The sequence below is a fragment of the Nematostella vectensis genome, chromosome 8 (genome assembly GCF_932526225.1).
Source record: "Nematostella vectensis chromosome 8, jaNemVect1.1, whole genome shotgun sequence".
NCBI lineage: Eukaryota > Metazoa > Cnidaria > Anthozoa > Actiniaria > Edwardsiidae > Nematostella > Nematostella vectensis.
The window spans coordinates 13,494,901-13,522,481 of NC_064041.1; the positions used below are offsets into that span (position 1 = coordinate 13,494,901).

Genomic DNA, 27,581 nt, shown 5'->3' on the forward strand with positions numbered 1-27,581 from the left:
CAGAGTGTAAATCAGCCTACGACTCCGCTACGATGCTCGACTACGAGCATCATGTATTAGCCATGTAATTCATGGCTAATAAATGTCGTAGGCGGGTCGCAAAAAACTAAATCGTGCTGTCTAAATAATCTTTTAGGTGTTAATAAAGTATCACTCCTAAATCGTGCGATGGAAGAAGGGGAGGGGGGCGATGGAAAAAGACGTTTTCCCCACTTTGTATTTTGACAGGATGACAAAATGGTCAGCTCAAAATGGCGGCTGACCGAAACGGTCACTTCATTTTAATTTTCAGTTGAGGAGAAAGACGTTTGTTCATCTAAGCAGGAATTCAGTGTGCTCTGCCCAAATGGTGATGTTCGCCAAAATCATGAAGCATAAGCACATCGTTTTTGCCATGAAGCTAACTCTGCTTATCGGTGCTTACTTCTTCGCCTGGCTTCCTTACAGTGTTGTCTCATTACTCATGGTTCTACGTGTTGAGCTTCAAGCCAATGCAGTAATATACAGCAGCATGTTTGCTAAATCAAGTTTCTTATTAAACCCAGTAGTTTATTCCTTCATAACTAAGAGATTTTGGGAAGATTGTTTTCATTTTTTCAGGCGCTGTAGAAGAACTAGAAAAATTTACCCATTAATATCCATTCCTCTACCGAATGCAGCCTTTCATCATGGTTCATACAAGGCTCGACAACCGTGCGTTACATAATTTCTGGATTTTACAACAAAAAGGTATGGGCTAGATATCTAGCATGGACTGAAACAAGGCGGCGTCCTATCCGCATGACATTTATTTCAATCAACAAAATATATATGTTTTTATTTTCAACCTTATGTTATTTATTTTGAGCACTTGATATGGAATGTGAAACATTCCCTTTTTGCCGCATGCGTTATCAAAGATGGACGGTGTTACTTAGATACTATGAAGTACAGTCCCCTTGAGAGAGTAATTGACGAGGTAGCATTTCGCGTTATTCTTTTTTGATACACCCATCTGTGAAAAGGCTGGAATAGGGGGGTGGGTGGGAGATTTTCGAGAAAACGGCTTGGGAACGCCGGACGGCCACTCCACAGACACCCCCGGTCTTCACATGTTTTTGCCAAATATTTAGGTACGTTGAAGTCTCTTGGCCTACAATTCCACTTGCTAGGGCTGGGGGACCCAGAGGGGCCGTCCGGCCACCTAAGCCGGTTTCTAGGTAATCCCAGTCCCTCCATTGGCATATCAAGAAAATTCAGCCAAAAATTGTCGTTTTTGCCAAACGCGGTCAATTCCATATAAGGAAACTAATATATTCCTTATTTGGTAAAACTGCATGATTATTGTTATTTTTAAGGTTACCGTACCGCCGGTGCTTTGTAAACATTATGACTTGTAATAAGAAGAGAAAAACAGTGACTGTGACCATCTTTAGTCAATGGGGAAAGTATCTGAAAAGAAACCAAAGGTCCTCGGTACCAATCCCTCAAAACGCCAAGGTTTTCTTCATATGAAGACTTGGATGGGGAGGGGGGAAGGGGGTTCTTGGAACTTCACGAAACGCAAAACTAGTACTGTCAGCCAGGCCTTCCGTAGATGTGGGGTCTTAAGAATAAAACTATAAAAATATTGATTTCTAGCTACGTAAAAATGACATTAAGAATTGCGCATGCGTTGATTGTGTCGCTTCTTTGCTGACCCACATGGATTATTCGAGCTGAACGGATGTTCTTGTTTTAGTCTCCACAGTAAGGCAATACCGTACTTACTAGGATCATTTCTGTAGTACGCGTCCCGTCTTTGTAACCTTACAGAGACAACCACGATACCCACGGTGACGATGCAAAGCGTGATCCTCTGAGCGCGAAGCACGTCGAGGGCATTGCCTTGATTGGTAAGTCGCCACCGACGATTGATGAACGTTCTTCCCTGTCCATTAGTGGCTGGGAGGAGGAGGATCACGCATTCAGAGTGGGTATCCCGGTTACTAATCAAGGCAATGTCTCAATCAACTATATTTATACGCCTTAAAATAGGATAGCTTGTTTTTTTCTTGCTTATCATGTAAATATAACCCAACAAGCGAAGATTTGATGATACAAAAATTTTGTTTCAGCTAAAAACTTAGGCTCGGTTTGCAACCGTGCTTATGTCGTGCGCTGCTCACACACTGGAATCGCGGGAGCAACGAAACCAACATGGCTGAAAACCGAACCCTACCTAAAACTCTACATAGAAAATGAAGCCGTTCTTATCGTAGGATTGATTGATATTTTGCAGGGCTACGTAAAGGTTTTGTGAATTGAGGCAATTGTTACATGTATAACATCTTTTTTTTGCAACTTGCAATGCTTTTTTTCGTTGCGTTTGAATTTCTTTCTATTTTTCGCATAGCGAGAAAAAAATTGCCCTGTGTATTATGTTTATGCAACCTGCAATCTTTTTAGTCACAAAAAATGGAGTCAGTATTTATAACTATAGCAGTTAGTAATGGAGTCATGTCACTGTATAAGTTTCTTTACAGATTGCGGCCCCCTGCCTCCCAATATTTCCCTACATGCCGTGACTCGTCACGCTAGGTTCCTGAGCTACTCAAGCGCAGCCTAGCGTGACAAGTCCTGAACGGCTGCGAGGGAGACTACCCCTAGCCAAACATGACAGCCTAGAGTAACAAAAATCAAGCAGCCGATGGTTGTGAAGAAAATATCGAGCAGGATTAAGTGCAAAAGAGGTTTTCTCCATCCAGCAAATGAAATTGCTTGCCTACAGAGGGTTTGAGGGGATTTTCTTGCATAATTAGATCTGTTTTCTGTGTGGTAATGCCCTTATTTGGACAGATTGATCGAGGTCAATCAATAATTCAGACGTCAGCACAATGAAACAACAAGAGCAATTTTCATTCATTTCACCAGGAAAACAACAAAACCGCCCCAGCCACTCAACAGTTATAGCTTTTTTCTAGCATTAATTCCTTTCAATTTATCATAACGCCTTTGATTGTGCTGGAACGTTACCGAATACTATCTTCTGAGATATTTCACTTTCTTATGTGTTTTGTCGTCTGGCTACCCATATTTGGGTAAGTTTATTGGTAACTTTACCACTGAATGTAGAGATATACTGGCAATTGTTTTTCTTATTATTTTTTCTGATAGTGCAAAGGCTCTTATTCTATTCATTCGCGAGCCTAATTCTAGCTGAACGTTCAATAGTGCTTGAAATGTCAGTGGCGGATCTAGGATTTACAAAGGGAGGGGTGACCTTTTTCGACATAATTCCTTCCCTGTTTCACCTAGTGCAGTGGCCTGGCTTTCTGTCGCGAACATTGTCTGCTTCTTGGCCAGTGAGAAGCGTCGCAGTTCATCGAATTCGGCTGTAATAATTTACAACCATTTATGTTTTTTTTCCAAAATGCTTTTTTCACCCAACAAGTAGGGGGGGGGGGGTGACATATCACCACCGTCACCACCCCTGGAACCGCCACTGAATGTTCTTTTCAAATTCTATTTTCATACTTTCTGTTTTTGAACTAAATGCCGAATAGCTCTTAGTTTTTTTTAATCCGTTTTACTTATATCAACCTCTGCAGTAGAGGTATGTAGTTGTAAAAGATGTGTTAAACGATCGAGAAAGTACGACATTCGGAATAACGGGAAAGATCTAGAATGGTCACGTAGTCAGGATTTGCTGAGGAGGGAGGGGTGGGGACTGTGCGTAGGAACCGAAAACGGATGCGCAGGCCATGTGTTTTGTAAAAATGTGAAAAATCGGGTGATTCTTGAAAAATAAAAAAACAAAAATTGGCGGTCAAGGGGGGTGAGCACTCCTAGCTACGCGTCTGTAAAGGAATAGGTCTTCAGGTTTGCAAACTATTGTCATACCTCTGCCTTATCATAAGAAACCAAGTGCGTGACCAGGATTTGTTTCAAGCGGGAAAGGGGAAAGGGGAACAAAAAATTAAGAAAATATTTCGAGGCTTGACCACGCTCCTACAGGGCCCCCAGTGCCCCACCCCCTGCTAGCTATTGTCATACCGTTGCCTTCTCATAAGACACCGTCAAAGTGCGTGACCAGGATCTGTTAATCGGAGGAGGTACTCAGACATAGATATTAAATATATGAAATCCTACAATTTGCCAATTCTTGAAAAAACTTTTAGGCGGTCGAGGAAGGGGAGAGTGATTTGGAGCGCCATCTCCCCCTTCCCCTCCCCCTCTACGTACGCCTAGGAACAAAGGAGTTGGACTGTCGGAGAACTTCTAGTTTGGCTTTGATTATTAATTCTACGGCCTCCAAAAATCATGCCCATCTTACATACATACGTATTCATTTTCAGCCAGACCTGCCACCCTGAGTATCCTTTCTAGATATTTAGTCCCTCTCGCGGTGAACCACCAAAGGAATCCCATAATGAGTATACCACTCATGATCTATCTCGGTGTTGTGAGCTTCGCGGGCTCAGTCTTCAACTTCATCGTCCTCTTGGTATTTCTCAGCAAACGCCATTTTCTCCAGGTGCCAGATGTCTTCCTACTCAGCGTAGCAATCAGTGATTGCCTCGCGTGTGTCATTGCAATGCCTGTGACGCTATTAGCCGTCAGCAACGGTAGCTGGCAATTTGATTTTGAACTCTGCAAAATGCATGCATCACTTTTTTACACCTTTGGTCTTGTCTCCATCACCCACTTGTCTGCCATGGCGTTCGAGAAGTATCTAACTCTCTTTAAGAGTACAAGTACTAACGGGTACTACCTCACTAAAGGGCAGGCTGTCAAGATCATAGCAGCCCTGTGGGGGTACTCCCTAGTGTTCAGTTTGTCCCCCCTTGTCGGCTGGGGCGCTTACGGACTGGGACCAGAGAACATCACATGCACGTTGCTATGGGGAGCGAGTGGAGCGAAAGATGACACGTACTATGGCGCTGTGTTTCTTGGATGTTTCTTTGTGCCGGTTGGTTTTATACTTTTCAGCTACTATCACATTAGTAAGGTAAAGCAAGAAAATGAACGTGTTTCCAGGTTTTATTGTAATGATTGTGTCAATGTGTTGGGTGTCACTGTGTTTGTGTTTGTGTTTGGAGTCAATATGTTTATTGTCAATGTGTTGGGTGTCACTGTGTTTGTGTTTGTGTTTGGAGTCAATATGTTTATTGTCAATGTGTTTGGTGTTAATGTGTTTGGTGTCAATCTGTTTGGTATAAATGTGTTTAGTGTCAATGTGTTAAGTGTAAATATGTTTAGTGTTAAGTTGATTGGTGTTGATTGGTGATCAATCTGCTCGGCGCCAATTTGTGTCCACGCCCTTTTAAATATTTCATTATAATTTATAGAATATTGAGGTATTACGTGTCCCCAATGCCCCATTGCCTGTTATGGAACTTGGATGTGTCAAGGCTGATTTAGTCATCACGATTTAGTTGTATACGACACCTCTACAACTCGAGTCGCAGAGTGTAAATCAGCCTACGACTCCGCTACGATGCTCGACTACGAGCATCATGTATACATGTCGTAGGCGGGTCGCAAGAAACTAAATCGTGCTGTCTAAATAATCTTTTAGGTGTTAATAAAGTATCACTCCTAAATCGTGCGATGGAAGAGGAGGAGGGGGGCGATGGAAAAAGACGTTTTCCCCACTTTGTATTTTGCCAGGATGACAAAATGGTCAGCTCAAAATGGCGGCTGACCGAAACGGTCACTTCATTTTAATTTTCAGTTGAGGAGAAAGACGTTTGTTCATCTAAGCAGGAATTCAGTGTGCTCTGCCCAAATGGTGATGTTCGCCAAAATCATGAAGCGTAAGCACATCGTTTTTGCCATGAAGCTAACTCTTCTTATCGGTGCTTACTTCTTCGCCTGGCTTCCTTACAGTGTTGTCTCATTACTCATGGTTCTACGTGTTGAGCTTCAAGCCAATGCAGTAATATACAGCAGCATGTTTGCTAAATCAAGTTTCTTGTTAAACCCAGTAGTTTATTCCTTCATAACTATGAGATTTTGGGAAGATTTTTTTCATTTTTTGAGGCGCTGTAGAAGAACTAGAAAAATTTACCCATTAATATCACAAGCAAATCTGTTGTTTCCTCTACCGAATGCGGCCTTTCATCATGGTTCATACAAGGCTCGACAACCGTGCGTTACATAATTTCTGGATTTTACAACAAAAAGATATGGGCTAGATATCTAGCATGGAATGAAACAAGGCGGCGTCCTACCCGCATAACATTTATTTCAATCAACAAAATATATATGTTTTTATTTTCAGCCTTATGTTATTTATTTTGAGCACTTGATATGGAATAATGTGAAACATTCCCTTTTTGCCATGCTTATCAAAGATACTATGATACTTAGATACTATGAAGTACAGTCCCCTTGAGAGAGTAATTGACGAGGTAGCATTTCGCGTTATTCTCTTTTGATACACCCATCTGTGAAAAGGCTGGAATAGGGGGGTGGGTGGGAGATTTTCGAGAAAACGACTTGGGAACTCCGGACGGCCACTCCACAGACACCCCCGGTCTTCACATGTTTTTGCCAAATATTTAGGTTCGTTGAAGTCTCTTGGCCTACAATTCCACTTGCTAGGGCTGGGGGACCCAGAGGGGCCGTCCGGCCACCTAAGCCGGTTTCTAGGTAACCCCAGTCCCTCCATTGGCATATCAAGAAAATTCAGCCAAAAATTGTCGTTTTTGCCAAACGCGGTCAATTCCATATAAGAAAACTAATATATTCCTTATTTGGTAAAACTGCATGATTATTGTTATTTTTAAGGTTACCGTACCGCAGGTGCTTTGTAAACATTATGACTTGTAATCAGAAGAGAAAAACAGTGACTGTGACCATCTTTAGTCAATGGGGAAAGTATCTGAAAAGAAACCAAAGGTCCTCGGTACCAATCCCTCAAAACGCCAAGGTTTTCTTCATATGAAGACTTGGATGGGGCCGGGGGAATGGGGGTTCTTGTAACTTCACGAAACGCAAAACTAGTACTGTCATCCAGGCATTCCGTAGATGTGGGGTCTTAAGAATAAAACTATAAAAATATTGATTTCTAGCTACGTAAAAATGACATTAAGAATTGCGCATGCGTGGATTGTGTCGCTTCTTTGCTGACCCACATGGATTATTCGAGCTGAACGGATGTTCTTGTTTTAGTCTCCACACTAAGGCAAGACCGTACTTACTAGGATCATTTCTGTAGTACGCGTCCCGTCTTTGTAACCTTACAGAGACAACCACGATACCCACGGTGACGATGCAAAGCGTGATCCTCTGAGCGCGAAGCACGTCGAGGGCATTGCCTTGATTGGTAAGTCGCCACCGACGATTGATGAACGTTCTTCCCTGTCCATTAGTGGCTGGGAGGAGGAGGATCACGCATTCAGAGTGGGTATCCCGGTTAATAATCAAGGCAATGTCTCTCAATCAACTATATTTATCCGACTTAAAATAGGATAGCTTGTTTTTTTCTTGTTCATCATGTAAATATAACCCAACAAGCGAAGATTTGATGATACAAAAGTTTTGTTTCAGCCAAAAACTTAAGCTCGGTTTGCAACCGTGGTTATGTCGTGCACTGCTCACACACTGGAATCGCGGTAGCACGGAAACCAACATGGCTGAAAACCGAACCCTACCTAAAACTCTACATAGAAAATGAAGCCGTTCTTATCGTAGGATTGATTGATATTTTGCAGCGCTACATAAAGGTTTTGTGAATTGAGGCAATTGTTGCAAGAAAATTACATGTATAACATCTTTTTTTTGCAATTTGCAATGCATTTTTCGTTGCATTTGAATTGGTTTCTATTTTTCGCATAACGAGATAAAAAAAATGCCCTGTGTATCATGTTTCATGAGTCAGTATTTATAACAATAGTAGTAAGTAATGGAGTCATGTCACTGTATAAATTTCTTTACAGATTGCGGCCCATTGCCTCCCAATATTTCCCTACATGCCGTGACTCGTCACGCTAGGCTCCTGAGCTACTCAAGCGCCGCCTTGCGTGACGAGTCCTGAACGGCTGCGAGGGAGACTACCCCTAGCCAAACATGACAGCCTAGAGTAACAAAAGTCAAGCAGCCGATGGTTGTGAAGAAAATATCAAGCAGGATTAAGGGCAAAAAAGGTTTTCTCCATCTAGCAAATGAAATCGCTTGCCTACAGAGGGTTTGAGGGGATTTTCTTGCATAATTAGATCTGTTTTCTGTGTGGTAATGCCCTTATTTGGACAGATTGATCGAGGTCAATCAATAATTCAGACGTCAGCACAATGAATTGAAAACAACAAGAGCAATTTTCATTCATTTCACCAAGAAAACAACAAAACCGCCCCAGCCACACAACAGTTATAGCTTTTTTTCTAGCATTAATTCCTTTCAATTTATCTTAACGCCTTTGATTGTGCTGGAACGTCACAGTACTATCTTCTGAGATATTTCACTTTCTTCTGTGTTTTGTCGTCGTCTGGCTACCCATATTTGGGTAAGTTTATTGGTAACTTTACCACTGAATGTAGAGATATACTGGCAATTGTTTTTCTTATTATTTTTTCTGATAGTGCAAAGGCTCTTATTCTATTCATTCGCGAGCCTAATTCTAGCTGAACGTTCAATAGTGCTTGAAATGTCAGTGGCGGATCTAGGAATTAGAAAGGGAGGGGTGAGCTTTTCGACATAATTCATGCCCTGTTTCACCTAGTGCAGTGGCCTGGCTTTCTGTCGCGAACATTGTCTGGTTCTTTGCCAGTGAGAAGCGTCGCAGTTCATCGAATTCGGCTGTAATAATTTACAACCATTATGTTTTTTTCCAAAATGCTTTTTTCACCCAACAAGGGGGTGGGGGGTGGGGGGTGACATATCACCCCCGTCACCACCCCTGGAACCGCCACTGAATGTTCTTTTCAAATTCTATTTTCATACTTTCTGTTTTTGAACTAAATGCCGAATAGCTCTTAGTTCTTTTTTTAAATCCGTTTTATTTATATCAACCTCTGCAGTAGAGGTATGTAGTTGTAAAAGATGTGTTAAAAGATCGAGAAAGTACGACATTCGGAATAATGGGAAAGATCTAGAATGGTCACATAGACCTGTAGTCAGGATTTGCTGAGGAGGGAGGGGTGGGGACTGTGCGTAGGAACCGAAAACGGATGCGCAGGCCATGTGTTTTGTAAAAATGTGAAAAATCGGGTGATTCTTGAAAATAAAAAAACAAAAATTGGCGGTCAAGGGGGGTGGGCACTCCTAGCTACGCGTCTGTAAAGGAATATGTCTTCAGGTTTGCAAACTATTGTCATACCTCTGCCTTATCATAAGAAACCAAGTGCATGACCAGGATTTGTTTCATGCGGTTAAGGGGGAAAGGGGAACAAAAAATTAAGAAAATCTTTCGGGGCATGACCACGCTCCTACAGGGCCCCCAGTGCCCCACCAACTGCTAGCTATTGTCATACCGTTGCCTTCTCATAAGACACCGTCAAAGTGCGTGACCAGGATCTGTTAAACGGAGGAGGTACTCAGACATAGATATTAAATATATGAGATCCTACAATATGAAAATTCTTGAAGAAACTTTTAGGCGGTCTACGTACGCCTAGGAACAAAGAAGTTGGACTGACGGTGAACTTCTAGTTTGGATTTGATTATTAATTGTTACAAAAGCATAACGAAATATCTCTCCGGCCTCCAAAAATCATGCCCATCTTACATACATACGTATTCATTTTCAGCCAGACCTGCCACCCTGAGTATTCTTTCTAGATATTTAGTCCTTCTCGCGGTGAACCACCAAAGGAATCCCATAATGAGTGTACCACTCATGATCTATCTCGGTGTTGTGAGCTTCGCGGGCTCAGTCTTCAACTTCATCGTCCTCTTGGTATTTCTCAGCAAACGCCATTTTCTCCAGGTGCCAGATGTCTTCCTTATCAGCGTAGCAATCAGTGATTGCCTCGCGTGTGTCATTGCAATGCCTGTGACGCTATTAGCCGTCAGCAACGGTAGCTGGCAATTTGATTTTGAACTCTGCAAAATGCATGCATCACTTTTCTACACCTTTGGTCTCGTCTCCATCACTCACTTGTCTGCCATGGCGTTCGAGAAGTATCTAACTCTCTTTAAGAGCACAAGTACTAACGGGTACTACCTCACTAAAGGGCAGGCTGTCAAGATCATAGCAGCCCTGTGGGGGTACTCCCTAGTGTTCAGTTTGTCCCCCCTTGTCGGCTGGGGCGCTTACGGACTGGGACCAGAGAACATGACATGCACGTTGCTATGGGGAGCGAGTGGAGCGAAAGATGACACGTACTATGGCGCTGTGTTTCTTGGATGTTTCTTTGTGCCGGTTGGTTTTATACTTTTCAGCTACTATCACATTAGTAAGGTAAAGCAAGAAAATGAACGTGTTTCCAGGTTTTATTGTAATGATTGTGTCAATGTGTTGGGTGTCACTGTGTTTGTGTTTGGAGTCAATATGTTTATTGTCAATATGTTTGGTGTTAATGTGTTTTGTGTCAATCTGTTTGGTATAAATGTGTTTAGTGTCAATGTGTTAAGTGTAAATATGTTTAGTGTCAATGTGTTAAGTGTAAATATGTTTAGTGTTAAGTTGATTGGTGTCAATCTGCTGGGAGCCAATTTGTGTCCACGCCCTTTTAAATATTTTCTTATAATTTATAGAATATTGAGGTATTACGTGTCCCCAATGCCCCATTGCCTGTTATGGAACTTGGATGTGTCAAGGCTGATTTAGTCATCACGATTTAGTTGTATACGACACCTCTACAACTCGAGTCGCAGAGTGTAAATCAGCCTACGACTCCGCTACGATGCTCGACTACGAGCATCATGTATTAGCCATATAATTCATGGCTAATACATGTCGTAGGCGGGTCGCAAGAAACTAAATCGTGCTGTCTAAATAATCTTTTAGGTGTTAATAAAGTATCACTCCTAAATCGTGCGATGGAAGAGGGGGAGGGGGGCGATGGAAAAAGACGTTTTCCCCACTTTGTATTTTGCCAGGATGACAAAATGGTCAGCTCAAAATGGCGGCTGACCGAAACGGTCACTTCATTTTAATTTTCAGTTGAGGAGAAAGACGTTTGTTCAACTAAGCAGGAATTCAGTGTGCTCTGCCCAAATGGTGATGTTCGCCAAAATCATGAAGCGTAAGCACATCGTTTTTGCCATGAAGCTAACTCTGCTTATCGGTGCTTACTTCTTCGCCTGGCTTCCTTACAGTGTTGTCTCATTACTCATGGTTCTACGTGTTGAGCTTCAAGCCAATGCAGTAATATACAGCAGCATGTTCGCCAAATCAAGTTTCTTGTTAAACCCAGTAGTTTATTCCTTCATAACTAAGAGATTTTGGGAAGATTTTTTTCATTTTTTGAGGCGCTGTAGAAGATCTAGAAAAATTGACCCATTAATATCACAATCATATGTGTTGTTTCCTCTACCGAATGAAGCCTTTCATTACGGTTCATACAAGCCCCGACAACCATGCGTTACATAATTTCTGGATTTTACAACAAAAAGATATGGGCTAGATATCTAGCATGGACTGAAACAAGGCGGCGTCCTACCCGCATGACATTTATTTCAATCAACAAAATATATATGTTTTTATTTTCAACCTTATGTTATTTATTTTGAGCACTTGATATGGAATAATGTGAAACATTCCCTTTTTGCCATGCTTATCAAAGATGGACGGTGTTACTTAGACACTATGAAGTACAGTCCCCTTGAGAGAGTAATTGACGAGGTAGCATTTCGCGTTATTCTTTTTTGATACCCCCATCTGTGAAAAGGCTGGAACAGGGGGGTGGGTGGGAGATTTTCGAGAAAACGACTTGGGAACGCCGGACGGCCACTCTACAGACAACCCCGGTCTTCATATGTGTTTGCCAAATATTTAGGTACGTTGAAGTCTCTTGGCCTACAATTCCACCTGCTAGGGCTGGGGGACCCGGAGGGGCTGTCCGGCGGTCCCAAGCTGGTTTCTCGGTAATCCCAGTCCCTCCCTTGGAAGACTTGGATGGGGAGGGGGGGAGGGGGGTTCTTGGAACTTCACGAAACGCAAAACTAATACTGTCAGCCAGGCCTTCCGTAGATGTGGGGTCTTAAGAATAAAACTATAAAAATATTGATTTCTAGCTACGTAAAAGTGACATTAAGAATTGCACATGCGTAGATTGTGTCGCTTCTTTGCTGACCCACATGGATTATTCGAGCTGAACGGATGTGGTCGTTTTAGTCTCCACACAAAGGCAAGACCGTACTTCCTAGGATCATTTTTATAGTACGCGTCCCGTCTTTGTAACCTTACAGAGACAACCACGATACCCACGGTGACGATGCAAAGCGTGATCCTTTGAGCGCGAAGCACGTCGAGGGCATTGCCTTGATTGGTAGGTCGCCACCGACGATTGATGACCGTTCTTCCCTGCCCATTTGTGGCTGGGAGGAGGAGGATCACGCATTCAGAGTGGGTATCCCGGTTAATAATCAAGGCAATGTCTCAATCAACTATATGTATCCGCCCTAAAATAGGATAGCTTGTTTTTTTTCTTGTTTATCATGTAAATATAACCCAACAAGCGAAGATTTGATGATACAAAAGTTTTGTTTCAGCCAAAAACTTAGGCTCGGTTTGCAACCGTGGTTATGTCGTGCGCTGCTCACACACTGGAATCGCGGGAGCACCGAAACCAACATGGCTGAAAACCGAGCCCTACCTAAAACTCTACATAGAAATGGAGCCGTTCTTATCGTAGGATTGATTGATATTTTGCAGCACTACATAAAGGTTTTGTGAATTGAGGTAATTGTTGCAAGAAAATTACATGTATAACATCTTTTTTTTGCAACATGCAATGCATTTTTCGTTGCGTTTGATTTGGTTTCTATTTTTCGCATAGCTAGATAAAAAAAATTCACTTTATCCAAGTCACTGTCGATACGATCACCCAACAATGCAAAAACTAACATTTCTACCTTTTTTTTATACTGTTACAATAGTAGACAAATGGCGTTTTATTGGGGCCTTCCCCCTCAGACTGACGTGTATTGAAGCTAAAATTCATTAAATTTATTTTCACCCAAATTTTTATAAATTGGCGTCCCAAGCTATCTATTAGGGTCAGTACGCAGCTCTTAAAAGCTGCAATTTGATTGGGCAAATGAACAATATCCGCACCTCGACACAAAGAACGAGAAGAATAGAGACAAAAGAACTCCTTTGTAGAGCAAAGATAATAGTAGACAAAGCAGCTACGTACATACTCATCTATTAGGTAGTGTATCCAGGCCAACTCTTGCCACGAGTACGTTTTTGGAGAGAGTTGAGAAGAGTTAAGTTTTTAGCTTTGTTGTTTTGACTATTGACAATGACTTAGACTTCTCCGAGCTTGTTTGGCAAAATGACAATGCAAAAATTGACACAACGCCACTGGAATTCCTTATATGGTAGTGTTATTTATATACGAATACTAATGTATGACGTCATATACTGCAAGTTATCGTCTCCTCGCAATGCCATAACCAGCATGCAATTCGTCAACTCATAAATTCTACCCAGCAATCAGTGCACGAAGGTATTACGTGTCCCCAAATAATGCCCCATTCCCTGTTATGGAACTTGGATGTGTCAAGGCTGAATTAGACAACACGATTTAGTTGTATACGACACCTCTACAACTCGAGTCGCAGAGTGTAAATAGTGTAGGCTGGAATAGGGGGGTGGGTGGGAGATTTTCGAGAAAACGACTTGGGAACGCCGGACGGCCACTCCACAGACACCCCCGGTCTTCATATGTGTTTGCCAAATATTTAGGTACGTTGAAGTCTCTTGGCCTACAATTCCACCTGCTGGGGCTGGGGGACCCGGAGGGGCTGTCCAGCGGTCCCAAGCTGGTTTCTCGGTAATCCCAGTCCCTCCCTTGGAAGACTTGGATGGGGAGGGGTGGAGGGGGGTTCTTGGAACTTCACGAAACGCAAAACTAGTACTGTCAGCCAGGCCTTCCGTAGATGTGGGGTCTTAAGAATAAAACTATAAAAATATTGATTTCTAGCTACTTAAAAGTGACATTAAGAATTGCACATGCGTAGATTGTGTCGCTTCTTTGCTGACCCACATGGATTATTCGAGCTGAACGGATGTGGTCGTTTTAGTCTCCACACAAAGGCAAGACCGTACTTACTAGGATCATTTCTATAGTACGCGTCCCGTCTTTGTAACCTTACAGAGACAACCACGATACCCACGGTGACGATGCAAAGCGTGATCCTCTGAGCGCGAAGCACGTCGAGGGCATTGCCTTGATTGGTAGGTCGCCACCGACGATTGATGACCGTTCTTCCCTGCCCATTTGTGGCTGGGAGGAGGAGGATCACGCATTCAGAGTGGGTATCCCGGTTAATAATCAAGGCAATGTCTCAATCAACTATATTTATCCGCCTTAAAATAGGATAGCTTGTTTTTTTTCTTGTTTATCATTTAAATATAACCCAACAAGCGAAGATTTGATGATACAAAAGTTTTGTTTCAGCCAAAAACTTAAGCTCGGTTTGCAACCGTGGTTATGTCGTGCGCTGCTCACACACTGGAATCGCGGGAGCACCGAAACCAACATGGGCTAAAACTCTACATAGAAATGGAACCGTTCTTATCGTAGGATTGATTGATATTTTGCAGCACTACATAAAGGTTTTGTGAATTGAGGTAATTGTTGCAAGAAAATTACATGTATAACATCTTTTTTTTGCAACTTGCAATGCATTTTTCGTTGCGTTTGATTTGGTTTCTATTTTTCGAATAGTTAGATAAAAAAATTGCACTTTATCCAAGTCACTGTCGATACGATCACCCAACAATGCAAAAACTAACATTTCTACCTTTTTTTATACTGTTACAATAGTAGACTAATGGCGTTTTATTGGGGCCTTCCCCCTCAGACTGACGTGTATTGAAGCTAAAATTCATTAAATTTATTTTCACCCAAATTTTAATAAATTGGCGTCCCAAGCTATCTATTAGGGTCAGTACGCAGCTCTTAAAAGCTGCAATTTGATTGGGCAAATGAACAATATCCGCACCTCGACACAAAGAACGAGAAGAATAGAGACAAAAGAACTCCTTTGTAGAGCAAAGATAATAGTACACAAAGCAGCTACGTACATACTCATCTATTAGGTAGTGTATCCAGGCCAGCTCTTGCCACGGGTACGTTTTTGGAGAGAGTTGAGAAGAGTTAAGTTTTTAGCTTTGTTGTTTTGACTATTGACAATGACTTAGACTTCTCCGAGCTTGTTTGGCAAAATGACAATGCAAAAATTGACACAACGCCACTGGAATTCCTTATATGGTAGTGTTATTTATATACGAATACTAATGTATGACGTCATATACTGCAAGTTATCGTCTCCTCGCAATGCCATAACCAGCATGCAATTCGTCAACTCATAAATTCTACCCAGCAATCAGTGCACGAAGGTATTACGTGTCCCCAAATAATGCCCCATTCCCTGTTATGGAACTTGGATGTGTCAAGGCTGAATTAGACAGCACGATTTAGTTGTATACGACACCTCTACAACTCGAGTCGCAGAGTGTAAATAGTGTAGGCTGGAATAGGGGGGTGGGAGGGAGATTTTCGAGAAAACGACTTGGGAACGCAGGACGGCTACTCTACAGACACCCCCGGTCTTCATATGTGTTTGCCAAATATTTAGGTACGTTGAAGTCTCTTGGCCTACAATTCCACCTGCTAGGGCTGGGGGACCCGGAGGGGCTGTCCGACGGTCCCAAGCTGGTTTCTCGGTAATCCCAGTCCCTCCCTTGGAAGACTTGGATGTGGAGGGGGGGAGGGGGGTTCTTGGAACTTCACGAAACGCAAAACTAATACTGTCAGCCAGGCCTTCCGTAGATGTGGGGTCTTAAGAATAAAACTATAAAAATATTGATTTCTAGCTACTTAAAAGTGACATTAAGAATTGCACATGCGTAGATTGTGTCGCTTCTTTGCTGACCCACATGAATTATTCGAGCTGAACGGATGTGGTCGTTTTAGTCTCCACACAAAGGCAAGACCGTACTTACTAGGATCATTTCTATAGTACGCGTCCCGTCTTTGTAACCTTACAGAGACAACCACGATACCCACGGTGACGATGCAAAGCGTGATCCTCTGAGCGCGAAGCACGTCGAAGGCATTGCCTTGATTGGTAGGTCGCCACCGACGATTGATGACCGTTCTTCCCTGCCCATTTGTGGCTGGGAGGAGGAGGATCACGCATTCAGAGTGGGTATCCCGGTTAATAATCAAGGCAATGTCTCAATCAACTATATTTATCCGCCTTAAAATAGGATAGCTTGTTTTTTTTCTTGTTTATCATTTAAATATAACCCAACAAGCGAAGATTTGATGATACAAAAGTTTTGTTTCAGCCAAAAACTTAAGCTCGGTTTGCAACCGTGGTTATGTCGTGCGCTGCTCACACACTGGAATCGCGGGAGCACCGAAACCAACATGGGCTAAAACTCTACATAGAAATGGAACCGTTCTTATCGTAGGATTGATTGATATTTTGCAGCACTACATAAAGGTTTTGTGAATTGAGGTAATTGTTGCAAGAAAATTACATGTATAACATCTTTTTTTTGCAACTTGCAATGCATTTTTCGTTGCGTTTGATTTGGTTTCTATTTTTCGCATAGCTAGATAAAAAAAATGCACTTTATCCAAGTCACTGTCGATACGATCACCCAACAATGCAAAAATTAACAATTCTACCTTTTTTTTTATACTGTTACAATATTAGACTAATGGCGTTTTATTGGGGCCTTCCCCCTCAGACTGACGTGTATTGAAGCTAAAATTCATTAAATTTATTTTCACCCATATTTCAATAAATTGGCGTCCCAAGCTATCTATTAGGGTCAGTACGCAGCTCTTAAATGCTGCAATTTGATTGGGCAAATGAACAATATCCGCACCTCGACACAAAGAACGAGAAGAATAGAGACAAAAGAACTCCTTTGTAGAGCAAAGATAATAGTACACAAAGCAGCTACGTACATACTCATCTATTAGGTTGTGTATCCAGGCCAGCTCTTGCCACGAGTACGTTTTTGGAGAGAGTTGAGAAGAGTTAAGTTTTTAGCTTTGTTGTTTTGACTATTGACAATGACTTAGACTTCTCCGAGCTTGTTTGGCAAAATGACAATGCAAAAATTGACACAACGCCACTGGAATTCCTTATATGGTAGTGTTATTTATATACGAATACTAATGTATGACGTCATATACTGCAAGTTATCGTCTCCTCGCAATGCCATAACCAGCATGCAATTCGTCAACTCATAAATTCTACCCAGCAATCAGTGCACGAAGGTATTACGTGTCCCCAAATAATGCCCCATTCCCTGTTATGGAACTTGGATGTGTCAAGGCTGAATTAGACAGCACGATTTAGTTGTATACGACACCTCTACAACTCGAGTCGCAGAGTGTAAATAGTGTAGGCTGGAATAGGGGGGTGGGTGGGAGATTTTCGAGAAAACGACTTGGGAACGCCGGACGGCCACTCTACAGACACCCCCGGTCTTCATATGTGTTTGCCAAATATTTAGGTACGTTGAAGTCTCTTGGCCTACAATTCCACCTGCTGGGGCTGGGGGACCCGGAGGGGCTGTCCGGCGGTCCCAAGCTGGTTTCTCGGTAATCCCAGTCCCTCCCTTGGAAGACTTGGATGGGGAGTGGGGGAGGGGGGTTCTTGGAACTTCACGAAACGCAAAACTAATACTGTCAGCCAGGCCTTCCGTAGATGTGGGGTCTTAAGAATAAAACTATAAAAATATTGATTTCTAGCTACGTAAAAGTGACATTAAGAATTGCGCATGCGTGGATTGTGTCGCTTCTTTGCTGACCCACATGGATTATTCGAGCTGAACGGATGTGGTCGTTTTAGTCTCCACACAAAGGCAAGACCGTACTTACTAGGATCATTTCTATAGTACGCGTCCCGTCTTTGTAACCTTACAGAGACAACCACGATACCCACGGTGACGATGCAAAGCGTGATCCTCTGAGCGCGAAGCACGTCGAGGGCATTGCCTTGATTGGTAGGTCGCCACCGACGATTGATGACCGTTCTTCCCTGCCCATTTGTGGCTGGGAGGAGGAGGATCACGCTTTCAGAGTGGGTATCCCGGTTAATAATCAAGGCAATGTCTCAATCAACTATATTTATCCGCCTTAAAATAGGATAGCTTGTTTTTTTTCTTGTTTATCATTTAAATATAACCCAACAAGCGAAGATTTGATGATACAAAAGTTTTGTTTCAGCCAAAAACTTAAGCTCGGTTTGCAACCGTGGTTATGTCGTGCGCTGCTCACACACTGGAATCGCGGGAGCACCGAAACCAACATGGGCTAAAACTCTACATAGAAATGGAACCGTTCTTATCGTAGGATTGATTGATATTTTGCAGCACTACATAAAGGTTTTGTGAATTGAGGTAATTGTTGCAAGAAAATTACATGTATAACATCTTTTTTTTGCAACTTGCAATGCATTTTTCGTTGCGTTTGATTTGGTTTCTATTTTTCGCATAGCTAGATAAAAAAAATGCACTTTATCCAAGTCACTGTCGATACGATCACCCAACAATGCAAAAATTAACAATTCTACCTTTTTTTTTATACTGTTACAATAGTAGACTAATGGCGTTTTATTGGGGCCTTCCCCCTCAGACTGACATGTATTGAAGCTAAAATTCATTAAATTTATTTTCACCCATATTTCAATAAATTGGCGTCCCAAGCTATCTATTAGGGTCAGTACGCAGCTCTTAAATGCTGCAATTTGATTGGGCAAATGAACAATATCCGCACCTCGACACAAAGAACGAGAAGAATAGAGACAAAAGAACTCCTTTGTAGAGCAAAGATAATAGTAGACAAAGCAGCTACGTACATACTCATCTATTAGGTAGTGTATCCAGGCCAGCTCTTGCCACGAGTACGTTTTTGGAGAGAGTTGAGAAGAGTTAAGTTTTTAGCTTTGTTGTTTTGACTATTGACAATGACTTAGACTTCTCCGAGCTTGTTTGGCAAAATGACAATGCAGAAATTGACACAACGCCACTGGAATTCCTTATATGGTAGTGTTATTTATATACGAATACTAATGTATGACGTCATATACTGCAAGTTATCGTCTCCTCGCAATGCCATAACCAGCATGCAATTCGTCAACTCATAAATTCTACCCAGCAATCAGTGCACGAAGGTATTACGTGTCCCCAAATAATGCCCCATTCCCTGTTATGGAACTTGGATGTGTCAAGGCTGAATTAGACAGCACGATTTAGTTGTATACGACACCTCTACAACTCGAGTCGCAGAGTGTAAATAGTGTAGGCTGGAATAGGGGGGTGGGTGGGAGATTTTCGAGAAAACGACTTGGGAACGCCGGACGGCCACTCTACAGACACCCCCGGTCTTCATATGTGTTTGCCAAATATTTAGGTACGTTGAAGTCTCTTGGCCTACAATTCCACCTGCTAGGGCTGGGGGACCCGGAGGGGCTGTCCGGCGGTCCCAAGCTGGTTTCTCGGTAATCCCAGTCCCTCCCTTGGAAGACTTGGATGGGGAGGGGGGGGAGGGGGGTTCTTGGAACTTCACGAAACGCAAAACTAATACTGTCAGCCAGGCCTTCCGTAGATGTGGGGTCTTAAGAATAAAACTATAAAAATATTGATTTCTAGCTACGTAAAAGTGACATTAAGAATTGCGCATGCGCGGATTGTGTCGCTTCTTTGCTGACCCACATGGATTATTCGAGCTGAACGGATGTGGTCGTTTTAGTCTCCACACAAAGGCAAGACCGTACTTACTAGGATCATTTCTATAGTACGCGTCCCGTCTTTGTAACCTTACAGAGACAACCACGATACCCACGGTGACGATGGGGAGGGGGGGAGGGGGGTTCTTGGAACTTCGCGAAACGCAAAACTAATACTGTCAGCCAGGCCTTCCGTAGAATAGAACTATAAAAATATTGATTTCTAGCTACGTAAAAGTGACATTAAGAATTGCACATGCGTAGATTGTGTCGCTTCTTTGCTGACCCACATGGATTATTCGAGCTGAACGGATGTGGTGGTTTTAGTCTCCACACAAAGGCAAGACCGTACTCACTAGGATCATTTTTATAGTACGCGTCCCGTCTTTGTAACCTTACAGAGACAACCACGATACCCACGGTGACGATGCAAAGCGTGATCCTCTGAGCGCGAAGCACGTCGAGGGCATTGCCTTGATTGGTAGGTCGCCACCGACGATTGATGACCGTTCTTCCCTGCCCATTTGTGGCTGGGAGGAGGAGGATCACGCATTCAGAGTGGGTATCCCGGTTAATAATCAAGGCAATGTCTCAATCAACTATATTTATCCGCCTTAAAATAAAATAGGATAGCTTGTTTTTTTTCTTGTTTATCATTTAAATATAACCCAACAAGCGAAGATTTGATGATACAAAAGTTTTGTTTCAGCCAAAAACTTAAGCTCGGTTTGCAACCGTGGTTATGTCGTGCGCTGCTCACACACTGGAATCGCGGGAGCACTAAAACCACCATGGCTGAAAACCGAGCCCTACCTAAAACTCTACATAGAAAATGAATCCGTTCTTATCGTAGGATTGATTGATATTTTACAGCACTACATAAAGGTTTTGTGAATTGAGGTAATTGTTGCAAGAAAATTACATGTATAACATCTTTTTTTTGCAGCGTGCAATGCATTTTTTGTTGCGTTTGAATTGGTTTCTATTTTTCGCATAGCGAGATAAAAAAAATGCCCTGTTTCTGCAACCTTCAATATTTTTAGTCCTAGGAAAAATGCCTTTGTCACAAAAAACGGAGTCAGTATTTATAACAATAGTAGTTAGTAATGGAGTCATGTCAGAAGTTTCTTTACAGATTGCGGTCAAAAATGGTTGAGATGGGAAGAGGAACCTTCTGAGGGGTGGTCTTAGCCTCTGTTTGAAAATAAAAGCGCACTTAATTACGAATATGCGCAAGAACAGCAACAACAACAAAAAAGCCATATCATGTTAACATGTTCTTTTTACTTCCAGTAACATATTCTTTACATATTTGTAGATTTAATAACTTAAGTTGATTTAATATACATATTATAGTTACACTTTATCCAAGTCACTGTCGATACGATCACCCAACAATGCAAAAACTAACATTTCTACCTTTTTTATACTGTTACAATAGTAGACTAATGGCGTTTTATTGGGGCCTTCCCCCTCAGACTGACGTGTATTGAAGCTAAAATTCATTAAATTTATTTTCACCCAAATTTTAATAAATTGGCGTCCCAAGCTATCTATTAGGGTCAGTACGCAGCTCTTAAAAGCTGCAATTTGATTGGGCAAATGAACAATATCCGCACCTCGACACAAAGAACGAGAAGAATAGAGACAAAAGAACTCCTTTGTAGAGCAAAGATAATAGTACACAAAGCAGCTACGTACATACTCATCTATTAGGTAGTGTATCCAGGCCAGCTCTTGCCACGAGTACGTTTTTGGAGAGAGTTGAGAAGAGTTAAGTTTTTAGCTTTGTTGTTTTGACTATTGACAATGACTTAGACTTCTCCGAGCTTGTTTGGCAAAATGACAATGCAAAAGTTGACACAACGCCACTGGAATTTCTTATATGGTAGTGTTATTTATATACGAATACTAATGTATGACGTCATATACTGCAAGTTATCGTCTCCTCGCAATGCCATAACCAGCATGCAATTCGTCAACTCATAAATTCTACCCAGCAATCAGTGCACGAAGGTATTACGTGTCCCCAAATAATGCCCCATTCCCTGTTATGGAACTTGGATGTGTCAAGGCTGAATTAGACAGCACGATTTAGTTGTATACGACACCTCTACAACTCGAGTCGCAGAGTGTAAATAGTGTAGGCTGGAATAGGGGGGGTGGGTGGGAGATTTTCGAGAAAACGACTTGGGAACGCCGGACGGCCACTCTACAGACAACCCCGGTCTTCATATGTGTTTGCCAAATATTTAGGTACGTTGAAGTCTCTTGGCCTACAATTCCACCTGCTAGGGCTGGGGGACCCGGAGGGGCTGTCCGGCGGTCCCAAGCTGGTTTCTCGGTAATCCCAGTCCCTCCCTTGGAAGACTTGGATGGGGAGGGGGGGAGGGGGGTTCTTGGAACTTCACGAAACGCAAAACTAATACTGTCAGCCAGGCCTTCCGTAGATGTGGGGTCTTAAGAATAAAACTATAAAAATATTGATTTCTAGCTACGTAAAAGTGACATTAAGAATTGCACATGAGTAGATTGTGTCGCTTCTTTGCTGACCCACATGGATTATTTGAGCTGAACGGATGTGGTCGTTTTAGTCTCCACACAAAGGCAAGACCGTACTTACTAGGATCATTTCTATAGTACGCGTCCCGTCTTTGTAACCTTACAGAGACAACCACGATACCCACGGTGACGATGCAAAGCGTGATCCTCTGAGCGCGAAGCACGTCGAGGGCATTGCCTTGATTGGTAGGTCGCCACCGACGATTGATGACCGTTCTTCCCTGCCCATTTGTGGCTGGGAGGAGGAGGATCACGCATTCAGAGTGGGTATCCCGGTTAATAATCAAGGCAATGTCTCAATCAACTATATGTATCCGCCTTAAAATAGGATAGCTTGTTTTTTTTTCTTGTTTATCATGTAAATATAACCCAACAAGCGAAGATTTGATGATACAAAAGTTTTGTTTCAGCCAAAAACTTAAGCTCGGTTTGCACCCGTGGTTATGTCGTGCGCTGCTCACACACTGGAATCGCGGGAGCACCGAAACCAACATGGCTGAAAACCGAGCCCTACCTAAAACTCTACATAGAAATGGAGCCGTTCTTATCGTAGGATTGATTGATATTTTGCAGCACTACATAAAGGTTTTGTGAATTGAGGTAATTGTTGCAAGAAAATTACATGTATAACATCTTTTTTTTGCAACTTGCAATGCATTTTTCGTTGCGTTTGATTTGGTTTCTATTTTTCGCATAGCTAGATAAAAAAAATGCACTTTATCCAAGTCACTGTCGATACGATCACCCAACAATGCAAAAACTAACATTTCTACCTTTTTTTTATACTGTTACAATAGTAGACTAATGGCGTTTTATTGGGGCCTTCCCCCTCAGACTGACGTGTATTGAAGCTAAAATTCATTAAATTTATTTTCACCCAAATTTTAATAAATTGGCGTCCCAAGCTATCTATTAGGGTCAGTACGCAGCTCTTAAAAGCTGCAATTTGATTGGGCAAATGAACAATATCCGCACCTCGACACAAAGAACGAGAAGAATAGAGACAAAAGAACTCCTTTGTAGAGCAAAGATAATAGTAGACAAAGCAGCTACGTACATACTCATCTATTAGGTAGTGTATCCAGGCCAGCTCTTGCCACGAGTACGTTTTTGGAGAGAGTTGAGAAGAGTTAAGTTTTTAGCTTTGTTGTTTTGACTATTGACAATGACTTAGACTTCTCCGAGCTTGTTTGGCAAAATGACAATGCAAAAATCGACACAACGCCACTGGAATTCCTTATATGGTAGTGTTATTTATATACGAATACTAATGTATGACGTCATATACTGCAAGTTATCGTCTCCTCGCAATGCCATAACCAGCATGCAATTCGTCAACTCATAAATTCTACCCAGCAATCAGTGCACGAAGGTATTACGTGTCCCCAAATAATGCCCCATTCCCTGTTATGTAACTTGGATGTGTCAAGGCTGAATTAGACAGCACGATTTAGTTGTATACGACACCTCTACAACTCGAGTCGCAGAGTGTAAATAGTGTAGGCTGGAATAGGGGGGGTGGGTGGGAGATTTTCGAGAAAACGACTTGGGAACGCCGGACGGCCACTCTACAGACAACCCCGGTCTTCACATGTGTTTGCCAAATATTTAGGTACGTTGAAGTCTCTTGGCCTACAATTCCACCTGCTGGGGCTGGGGGACCCGGAGGGGCTGTCCGGCGGTCCCAAGCTGGTTTCTCGGTAATCCCAGTCCCTCCCTTGGAAGACTTGGATGGGGAGGGGGGGGGAGGGGGGTTCTTGGATCTTCACTAAACGCAAAACTAATACTGTCAGCCAGGCCTTCCGTAGATGTGGGGTCTTAAGAATAAAACTATAAAAATATTGATTTCTAGCTACGTAAAAGTGACATTAAGAATTGCACATGCGTAGATTGTGTCGCTTCTTTGCTGACCCACATGGATTATTCGAGCTGAACGGATGTGGTCGTTTTAGTCTCCACACAAAGGCAAGACCGTACTTACTAGGATCATTTCTATAGTACGCGTCCCGTCTTTGTAACCTTACAGAGACAACCACGATACCCACGGTGACGATGCAAAGCGTGATCCTCTGAGCGCGAAGCACGTCGAGGGCATTGCCTTGATTGGTAGGTCGCCACCGACGATTGATGACCGTTCTTCCCTGCCCATTTGTGGCTGGGAGGAGGAGGATCACGCATTCAGAGTGGGTATCCCGGCTAATAATCAAGGCAATGTCTCAATCAACTATATGTATCCGCCCTAAAATAGGATAGCTTGTTTTTTTTCTTGTTTATCATGTAAATATAACCCAACAAGCGAAGATTTGATGATACAAAAGTTTTGTTTCAGCCAAAAACTTAAGCTCGGTTTGCAACCGTGGTTATGTCGTGCGCTGCTCACACACTGGAATCGCGGGAGCACCGAAACCAACATGGCTGAAAACCGAGCCCTACCTAAAACTCTACATAGAAATGGAGCCGTTCTTATCGTAGGATTGATTGATATTTTGCAGCACTACATAAAGTTTTTGTGAATTGAGGTAATTGTTGCAAGAAAATTACATGTATAACATCTTTTTTTGCAACTTGCAATGCATTTTTCGTTGCGTTTGATTTGGTTTCTATTTTTCGCATAGCTAGATAAAAAAAATGCACTTTATCCAAGTCACTGTCGATACGATCACCCAACAATGCAAAAACTAACATTTCTACCTTTTTTTTATACTGTTACAATAGTAGACTAATGGCGTTTTATTGGGGCCTTCCCCCTCAGACTGACGTGTATTGAAGCTAAAATTCATTAAATTTATTTTCACCCAAATTTTAATAAATTGGCGTCCCAAGCTATCTATTAGGGTCAGTACGCAGCTCTTAAAAGCTGCAATTTGATTGGGCAAATGAACAATATCCGCACCTCGACACAAAGAACGAGAAGAATAGAGACAAAAGAACTCCTTTGTAGAGCAAAGATAATAGTAGACAAAGCAGCTACGTACCTACTCATCTATTAGGTAGTGTATCCAGGCCAGCTCTTGCCACGAGTACGTTTTTGGAGAGAGTTGAGAAGAGTTAAGTTTTTAGCTTTGTTGTTTTGACTATTGACAATGACTTAGACTTCTCCGAGCTTGTTTGGCAAAATGACAATGCAAAAATTGACACAACGCCACTGGAATTCCTTATATGGTATTGTTATTTATATACGAATACTAATGTATTACGTCATATACTGCAAGTTATCGTCTCCTCGCAATGCCATAACCAGCATGCAATTCGTCAACTCATAAATTCTACCCAGCAATCAGTGCACGAAGGTATTACGTGTCCCCAAATAATGCCCCATTCCCTGTTATGGAACTTGGATGTGTCAAGGCTGAATTAGACAGCACGATTTAGTTGTATACGACACCTCTACAACTCGAGTCGCAGAGTGTAAATAGTGTAGGCTGGAATAGGGGGGTGGGTGGGAGATTTTCGAGAAAACGACTTGGGAACGCCGGACGGCCACTCTACAGACACCCCCGGTCTTCACATGTGTTTGCCAAATATTTAGGTACGTTGAAGTCTCTAGGCCTACAATTCCACCTGCTAGGGCTGGGGGACCCGGAGGGGCCGTCCGGCGGTCCCAAGCCGGTTTCTCGGTAGTCCCAGTCCCTCCCTTGGAAGACTTGGATGGGGAGGGGGGAGGGGGGGTTCTTGGAACTTCACGAAACGCAAAACTAGTACTGTCAGCCAGGTCTTCCGTAGAATAGAACTACAAAAATATTGATTTCTAGCTACGTAAAAGTGACATTAAGAATTGCACATGCGTAGATTGTGTCGCTTCTTTGCTGACCCACATGGATTATTCGAGCTGAACGGATGTGGTCGTTTTAGTCTCCACACAAAGGCAAGACCGTACTTACTAGGATCATTTTTATAGTACGCGTCCCGTCTTTGTAACCTTACAGAGACAACCACGATACCCACGGTGACGATGCAAAGCGTGATCCTCTGAGCGCGAAGCACGTCGAGGGCATTGCCTTGATTGGTAGGTCGCCACCGACGATTGATGACCGTTCTTCCCTGCCCATTTGTGGCTGGGAGGAGGAGGATCACGCATTCAGAGTGGGTATCCCGGTTAATAATCAAGGCAATGTCTCAATCAACTATATTTATCCGCCTTAAAATAAAATAGGATAGCTTGTTTTTTTTTCTTGTTTATCATTTAAATATAACCCAACAAGCGAAGATTTGATGATACAAAAGTTTTGTTTCAGCCAAAAACTTAAGCTCGGTTTGCAACCGTGGTTATGTCGTGCGCTGCTCACACACTGGAATCGCGGGAGCACCGAAACCACCATGGCTGAAAACCGAGCCCTACCTAAAACTCTACATAGAAAATGAAGCCGTTCTTATCGTAGGATTGATTGATATTTTGCAGCACTACATAAAGGTTTTGTGAATTGAGGTAATTGTTGCAAGAAAATTACATGTATAACATCTTTTTTTTGCAGCGTGCAATGCATTTTTCGTTGCGTTTGAATTGGTTTCTATTTTTCGCATAGCGAGATAAAAAAAATGCCCTGTTTCTGCAACCTTCAATATTTTTAGTCCTAGGAAAAATGCCTTTGTCACAAAAAACGGAGTCAGTATTTATAACAATAGTAGTTAGTAATGGAGTCATGTCAGAAGTTTCTTTACAGATTGCGGCCAAAAATGGTTGAGATGGGAAGAGGAACCTTCTGAGGGGTGGTCTTAGCCTCTGTTTGAAAATAAAAGCGCACTTAATTACGAATATGCGCAAGAACAGCAACAACAACAAAAAAGCCATATCATGTTAACATGTTCTTTTTACTTCCAGTAACATATTCTTTACATATTTGTAGATTTAATAACTTAAGTTGATTTAATATACATATTATAGTTACACTTTATCCAAGTCACTGTCGATACGATCACCCAACAATGCAAAAACTAACATTTCTACCTTTTTTATACTGTTACAATAGTAGACTAATGGCGTTTTATTGGGGTCTTCCCCCTCAGACTGACATGTATTGAAGCTAAAATTTATTAAATTTATTTTCGCCCATATTTTAATAAATTGGCGCATCAAGCTATCTATTAGGGTCAGTACGCAGCTCTTAAAAGCTCCAATTTGATTGGGCAAATAACAATATCCGCACCTCGACACAAAGAACGAGAAGAATAGAGACAAAAGAACTCCT

The 27,581-nt window shown here is 42.2% G+C and overlaps 3 protein-coding genes, 10 non-coding genes and 1 pseudogene across 13 annotated transcripts in view; all 14 read left to right on the forward strand.

The window, feature by feature from the left end:
* Positions 1-3,780, forward strand: part of LOC5516239 (rhodopsin, G0-coupled) — a 14,518-nt gene extending 10,738 nt beyond the window's left edge. The window contains exons 3-4 of the mRNA XM_032386057.2: positions 293-729; positions 2,097-3,780. Coding sequence (XP_032241948.1) covers positions 293-706 — 414 coding nt within the window. The 3' untranslated portion in view covers positions 707-729; positions 2,097-3,780. The remainder of the gene's footprint in view (positions 1-292; positions 730-2,096) is intronic.
* Positions 1,736-1,956, forward strand: LOC116620314. Its single transcript, XR_004297126.1, has one exon. It is a non-coding gene; the product is annotated as a small nucleolar RNA U3 (small nucleolar RNA).
* Positions 3,781-4,390: 610 nt separating the features above from the next.
* On the forward strand, positions 4,391-5,248 carry LOC5516201 (rhodopsin, G0-coupled). Its single transcript, XM_048731869.1, has one exon. It carries the CDS (start codon positions 4,391-4,393, stop codon positions 5,246-5,248), a length of 858 nt encoding a protein of 285 aa, XP_048587826.1.
* Positions 5,249-7,152: 1,904 nt separating this feature from the next.
* Positions 7,153-7,373, forward strand: LOC116620316. The gene has a single exon (XR_004297128.1). It is a non-coding gene; the product is annotated as a small nucleolar RNA U3 (small nucleolar RNA).
* Positions 7,374-8,891: 1,518 nt separating this feature from the next.
* On the forward strand, positions 8,892-12,211 carry LOC5516200 (rhodopsin, G0-coupled). Its single transcript, XM_032386021.2, has 2 exons — positions 8,892-10,363; positions 11,069-12,211. The coding sequence occupies exons 1-2, from the start codon at positions 9,785-9,787 to the stop codon at positions 11,495-11,497; spliced, it is 1,008 nt and encodes a 335-aa protein (XP_032241912.1). The 5' UTR covers positions 8,892-9,784; the 3' UTR covers positions 11,498-12,211.
* Positions 12,212-12,256: 45 nt separating this feature from the next.
* LOC116620319 lies at positions 12,257-12,477 on the forward strand. The gene has a single exon (XR_004297131.2). It is a non-coding gene; the product is annotated as a small nucleolar RNA U3 (small nucleolar RNA).
* A 1,695-nt stretch (positions 12,478-14,172) lies between these two features.
* On the forward strand, positions 14,173-14,393 carry LOC116620313. The gene has a single exon (XR_004297125.1). It is a non-coding gene; the product is annotated as a small nucleolar RNA U3 (small nucleolar RNA).
* Positions 14,394-16,070: 1,677 nt separating this feature from the next.
* On the forward strand, positions 16,071-16,291 carry LOC116614366. Its single transcript, XR_004294487.2, has one exon. It is a non-coding gene; the product is annotated as a small nucleolar RNA U3 (small nucleolar RNA).
* A 1,679-nt stretch (positions 16,292-17,970) lies between these two features.
* LOC125570830 lies at positions 17,971-18,191 on the forward strand. Its single transcript, XR_007313139.1, has one exon. It is a non-coding gene; the product is annotated as a small nucleolar RNA U3 (small nucleolar RNA).
* Positions 18,192-19,871: 1,680 nt separating this feature from the next.
* On the forward strand, positions 19,872-19,976 carry LOC125570832 (annotated as a pseudogene).
* A 199-nt stretch (positions 19,977-20,175) lies between these two features.
* Positions 20,176-20,396, forward strand: LOC116620317. The gene has a single exon (XR_004297129.2). It is a non-coding gene; the product is annotated as a small nucleolar RNA U3 (small nucleolar RNA).
* Positions 20,397-22,442: 2,046 nt separating this feature from the next.
* Positions 22,443-22,663, forward strand: LOC116613945. The gene has a single exon (XR_007313137.1). It is a non-coding gene; the product is annotated as a small nucleolar RNA U3 (small nucleolar RNA).
* A 1,699-nt stretch (positions 22,664-24,362) lies between these two features.
* LOC116614364 lies at positions 24,363-24,583 on the forward strand. Its single transcript, XR_004294485.2, has one exon. It is a non-coding gene; the product is annotated as a small nucleolar RNA U3 (small nucleolar RNA).
* Positions 24,584-26,262: 1,679 nt separating this feature from the next.
* On the forward strand, positions 26,263-26,483 carry LOC125570831. Its single transcript, XR_007313140.1, has one exon. It is a non-coding gene; the product is annotated as a small nucleolar RNA U3 (small nucleolar RNA).
* Positions 26,484-27,581: the final 1,098 nt, after the last annotated feature.

Bases quoted from the DNA above. Each gene is read 5' to 3' on its own strand.
- LOC5516201 (XM_048731869.1), top strand. From the start codon at position 4,391: ATGAGTATACCACTCATGATCTATCTCGGTGTTGTGAGCTTCGCGGGC.
- LOC5516200 (XM_032386021.2), top strand. From the start codon at position 9,785: ATGAGTGTACCACTCATGATCTATCTCGGTGTTGTGAGCTTCGCGGGC. The intron at 10,364-11,068 runs GTAAAGCAAGAA...TTTAATTTTCAG, and splicing joins GCTACTATCACATTAGTAAG to TTGAGGAGAAAGACGTTTGT.